General features: G+C 30.2%; 1 protein-coding gene across 1 annotated transcript; it reads right to left on the reverse strand.

Moving 5' to 3' along the window:
• Positions 1-485: 485 nt before the first annotated feature.
• Positions 486-5,854, reverse strand: LOC124419711 (protein son of sevenless-like; the record flags this gene model as incomplete). Its single annotated transcript, XM_046950164.1, is given in 13 exon segments — positions 486-926; positions 995-1,467; positions 1,675-1,802; positions 1,871-1,880; positions 1,883-2,096; positions 2,168-2,608; positions 2,682-2,846; positions 2,984-3,042; positions 3,045-3,099; positions 3,101-3,121; positions 5,129-5,248; positions 5,308-5,440; positions 5,527-5,854. Coding segments are annotated over 12 exon segments (2,250 nt in total), but the record flags the coding sequence as incomplete, so codon positions are not given.
• Positions 5,855-6,208: the final 354 nt, after the last annotated feature.

A 6,208-nucleotide genomic window follows, 5' to 3' on the forward strand; every position in this document is an offset into this window, starting at 1 on the left:
ATCGTTCTTACTCACAGTGACTCGCTGTGGCAAGTCTGATATGAACAGAGTAAACTCTGAACACATCTGGACAAGGAAGGAAACTTAATCGGTATCTCTTGTATATGATATCTTTCATCCATCATCATTCATTCATTTGAATTGAAAACGAATTGCAATTCATTTGACGAATGCATTTGAATTGGAAATGAATTGCAATTAATTTTCACCAAATTATTTTGAATTGACAGAAATTTCATTCAATTCATTTTTTAAAAAAAGAATTAATTCATAATTTGCTAATTCAATTCACAAATAATTCACGAATTAATTTAAAAAAGAATGATTCATTTACAACTCTGAGGAATGGTAAACTTCTAACAGCATCAGTCTTTTAACATTTACTGGTTTTATATGAATGTGTTAAACCTTTTTTGAGATTATTGGCTTTAAACTAACACGACTGTTTATTAAAAGCACTTTTGTATTTATGTTTTACTTACTTTTCTTTGAACAATTTTTAAAACAGAATCAACCCATTTTCTCATAGATTTTCCATTAACACTTTCCAAAAACTGTAATAGTTTCTCCAATAATGTTGGGTCCTTTTCGAAGTCGTAAAAGTGGTGATCCACCCAGTGGCGCAACACATTCAAAACACGAAATTGCACCGGTTGTACATACTCTTTACGATAACGCTTCCAATCCTCCCGTTGTGAGTTTTTATGCAATTTGTCAGTGTCACAGCTTAAAGGATCCTTATCGCTATTGTTCTGATCTGTATAAACTAAACTTGGATCGGGTATATTGAAACGCTCTATTAGCAAAGAAAGCAGATTTTGCGGCGTACAAAAATATCGATATGTAGTGAGAAATGTTCGAACAAACATAGGATCTGCATATATATGGTAAGTTAGCCGTTCGATCAGTTTGCATAAGGTTGCACCCTGAAATTAAAAATTAAGATATCGTAAAAATTAACCTGTTAATTAAAACATTGGTATACTATAATTACCTTTATAAGCGGTACACCTGCACTTTCTCTCTCTTCTAGAACTATGTTGTCAGCGCTATCCGGCTCAGCAAATTTGTACAAATCAGTGCTGGGCATTCGTAACGGATGCTTTTTTTCAATATCCAACAAAATACTATCGAGTATTCTATCTAACATTGATTTTGTGTTAACCATTATAAGATCAGCCATCCAGTCATTTTTATGTTGAAAACTTTTAGCTGTAAGTGTTACAGGTGGTTGTACTCGCGGAGCTATTTCAAATGCATTCTTCAATTCATCGGTATCAGCACGGTCATTAATTTCGACACGTCTCATAAAAAATTTTTCTTTAAGTCGATATTCAAAAACTTGTGTATTTGCAGAATTAGCTTGACGTTTCATATTTGGCTTACAGAGTAGCATTAATCCATCAAAAAGATAAACTTTTCGTTCAGCTACTCTTTTGCCAGATCCGAGTTTTCCCAAAACATCCTCTACATAAGGTAGGAAAAAAATGCAAAAAATATTAATCTTATATACCATACTTATCACAAACAATAATATTTTAAAAACTATTTTTACAGATACTGAAGGTATATGGTAATAAAAAGTATTGATTTTATCCATAAAAGACGTATTTATCAGTTGTGGTAATCTTATATTGGAATGTTATTTCATTGTACATATTTGATTGAAATTACCTCGAATAAATTCATTACAATTTTGACCGACATCCTTATCCCAGTGTTCCACTGTATTTTGAAGTTCTCTTGTGCGTTCTATAGCTAATTGGCGGCGAGCTCTACTACTCATAGCAACGTATGACTCCCTGTAAATTAAAATATTGTTTGTTAATTAATGTTATTATTTATGTTTATGAATTTAGAGAATATGTACTTAGGCAACGGGCTACTATATTCTCAAGATTACATCTAAGAGGACGAAGCAAACCCTGCACTTGCTCAAAACTCTCGATATCATCTTGCGAAGGACTATACTTCATTAAAATTTTAATATAATCAAAGTATACAAACGCATGCCATATTGGCACTAATAATAATTTGGGCAAATAATATTTTACAGCTTCACGAAAACCACGACCAGCCGACATTAAAGACATTGCCTAGTAACAATTACAAAAATAATATATATAAGATATATTTAACACAAGTTGCATTATGTCATTAAACGTACATTTGGTTTTGCCAATAACGCCGTTAGTGCATCTTTCGATCCTTGTGAAGTTACTTCTTGTGCATATTTTGTGTATACATCGAATTCTTCGGCTTCCGCTAGTTCTTCAAAACAACTTCCAACACACGGAGCACTTTGCTCTTGTGACATTTCAATAACGTCTTCCAGCGAACCTAATAATGTTACAGTGACCTCATAAATATCCATAATATTGGAAAATATAGGATCAAGTTCTTTTGGACTTCGGACAATTTTTGCAAGTTCTTCTCGAAATACACGAATGATCATATGTAAATCACGTTGATACTGTTTTTCGTCATTAATTAAATCTTTGACAACTTCTTCGTAAGTTGTGCTAGTGCGCTGGGCCGGCAGCGTTGGTAAGGGGCTAGACATTACATTTGCCTTTATATCCGTTTGATAGAACATATCCATTAATACCTGAAACGAGTGAAAGACAAATAAAATTTTCTATTTGTGTTTTTATGAGAATAATATATGTATTATAGATTACCTTATCGGCACACATTGCTACCTCAATGTCCTCCTTTGAAACTTCACAGTGTTTAATTTTTCTTACATAATTCCCGGCTAATTTTAATATGTCGGCTGAAATATACTCTAAAACAGCTACCAGAAAAACTGATACCGAACTATCAATTTTGTATTGCAGAACATCCTGTAAAGGGAAAATACAGAACATGAAAACCAAAATCAAGGTAAGCTTGTTAAACTGTGGAAAATACTTTTCCATTTGTATAATAATGGTAATATATAAAACTATGTATGTTTATGTATATTTTATAGAAATCTTACCTTTTGTAGCATAGTATGTACTCGTTCTGTTGGTAAGACAGACTTTCGTTTTTTGAAAATGCCGTTTCTTTTGCTTCAGTTAGAGCCCAACAGTCAATTGGAGAAGGAAAATATTTTTCTTACTTTCTCTTCAACATCCTAAAATTTATTAGAGATTAAAATTTTCAGAAATTCTTTTGCAATTTACAAATTAGTTTGATCAATATACATACAAATATGTACATAATATTTAAGCCTCTGGGACTGACGTGGTAGTCTGACAGACACCAAAAAATCACAAAAATTTGATTTTTCAGTTTGTAACATGTTAATAAACACTGTATAACATGCATTGTCGTGTCAAAGTTAAAAAAAAAGTAAATAACAACTTAGAACCTCTAACTATAAATAGTTTAAGTAGGTTTCAAAAACAGATCTTATAAAATATAAGCTTTCAAAAATGGTGTTTAGTAGACACCACGTAAGTAAAATATGTAGTTATAAAAAATCCACGTCGGTCCCCCAGAGGGTTAAAAATCCTGAAATTCTGAAAATTATTAGCTTCATATATTATTTAAATAATTTTTTTATCTTCACGTAAACTTTATAACAGAATTTTATTCCAATTCGAATTTTCGTCTTCAAGAAAAAATATGAATATATTTTTAGAATGAAAGGTATTACAGGAAATGTCTTTTTAGGAATTTCATGTAGTAATACCTCTCAATCGATGTGTATTAATGTACTGAACAGTTCTGGTCCTACGATTGAAAAAAAAAAAATAAAATAAAATATCTTTGATTATTTTAAAATTAGTCTCAAGAATTCCGTAATTTTGAGCTTATTGAGGGAAAAATAATTTAAAATTTTTGTAGATTATTTTTCCCGCGATAATTTTTTTGATCATATTGTACTCAGATCAATAATATAATGCAGCAATCTCTTGTTACACCTATGACTCTAAAATGGTATAAACAAGACAGATCTGGAGATCTACATTGAAAACCCGGAGAACAAGATCGTTATTTAGAAAAAAATTTAGACGAACGGCGATATTATTTCACATATTACACTCTTGAGAGCTTTATTAAAAAATTCTAATCAAGTTCTTTCAGGAAAATGTATTTCATAACACTGGATTATGATTTCTTTCATATATCTCTACATATCATTTAGCAACAAGGAGGGCATTAAAGAAAAATCTAACTTTTAAAAAAATGTACAGGAAAAACCAATTAAAATTTAAAGTTGAGTTTCAATCTATGCGAATTATTTTTCTTGAAGAGAAAAATGATTTAACGGTAAATCTATCAATTATTGTACCCTACATTAATTTAGTAGCTAAGTTCGTTTGTTCGTTCTTGCTGATTTTCGTAATGTTAGGACCTTATTTGAACCTAGACTTTATACAAAATCCTTCATGAAAATGTTTACGTGAATCCGTCTATAAAAATTTATAAAGATACGCCCATACTCTTGATGAAAAAGTTTGTTACGGAACATGTTTGCTTTCCTAGGAAATTAATGACTCCCTCAAAATTACAATAAAAATTTAAAATTTTTATTATTATTTTTAGCATTTACCTAAAAAGTTCTCATACATGTTTCAAGATTTGTAAGAAAATGCAATTTTGTTTTCCAAAATGTGTGCGAAATACCTACTTTTTCATGTATGTATGTACATTTTTTAAATTATAATTTACTATAACTTTTATGAAATATTTTTTTGCGGCTTCACTGCTGATTATGTTAAAGCATATTTAAATAAAATTTCAGTTAACCTAACATAGAAACTATGAAAACTACATTGGAAAGAGCAGATATTAAGAATGAATATTGGTAATACATATATCTAAATCAAATAATCCAACACTTGGTATGTATTTCTTATACATCCAGCCGCCAGATACCGGCATGTATCTGGCGTCCGGACACATGTTCATTTACAAAGGTTTTGTATTTCTGATATTCGTCCAATTGTTATTACTTTAAATAAATTTTTGTATACTACATAAGTTTATTGATTTGGTCATATTTTTACTCACAATCAAAAATGCTACCTTCAAAACTGAATTGAATTAAAAATGTAAATAAAACCAACTTAAGCCAAAACGATTTTTTATAGAAATTCGTTAAAATTTAGGAATGCCGTATAAAAAAACTTACTTGAACAGTATGAGGCAGTGGCTTTGCACAAAGCATTGCTAATATGCGAAGACATAATGTCTCCACGTACATAAGTGCTTCCTCTTTGGCTGTAAGACGTGGATGTACTTGGTCTAAGACCTATAAGAACATTTACATGTTTAAAAGGAATATAATTGAAAATGTGAATTAATTCGTACCTTTTTTAAGGATGGTGTGAATAAACCCCTCCATCGAGCTGCATTTTCACTTTTAGTGAAATCGTATCCATCAGTATCATTAATTCCTCCGCCACCGCCGACTCCGTGTTGTAAGGAAAACATTGTAGTTTTCCTTTTAAATATTAATTGAAATAAAAACAGACTATTTATACATTTAGACATAAACTGCACATACAAAAATTACACTCGCCGACTCACTTTGGGGTATGCACTACTTGACGGCAGTGTTTCCATTAAGATTCACCATAATAATGGAATTGATCGGTCGTACTTTATAAGTTAACTATTAAATGTATATTTTTATTATATTAAAACTACTAATTGTTGTTTAAACCGAAATTTGCAAAAACACAAGCACACAAAAATGTACAGATCAAATTTACCGACGATTGTATTAATGACCGCAGTTATTGTAGCCAGTAAAGTATTTATCAAAGGGGATACACAATTTATATATTCTTTTCTCTGCTTCTTGTTCCCCATATAATTTTACTACTTCGCTCAATATATGTTTTAATTTTCATAACAAAATAATATCAAACTATTACATTATATTAAGAGAATTATAATGCAATTACTTTTGTGCTTATTGCTACTGCTTTTCCGATTATAATTCTTTAAAACAAATATTTTTTTTCAACATTATCCATTCTTTTACGAATTATTTTTTTTGTAACACTTGAAAAAAATTGTGAATTGTATGAAAAATCGATTCAATTTTACACATAGTTGTATAATTTCGTACAAAAATATACTAAAAAATCAACAGTGGTACTAAAATTCTATGAACAGTGGTGCTAAATTTAAAATTTTCTCGTCAACATTAGAACAATGTTATTTTTATACACAATTCGAGCGATTATCTTTGGGGAAATAAATA

The sequence above is a fragment of the Lucilia cuprina genome, chromosome 4 (genome assembly GCF_022045245.1).
Source record: "Lucilia cuprina isolate Lc7/37 chromosome 4, ASM2204524v1, whole genome shotgun sequence".
Taxonomy (NCBI): Eukaryota; Metazoa; Arthropoda; class Insecta; order Diptera; family Calliphoridae; genus Lucilia; species Lucilia cuprina.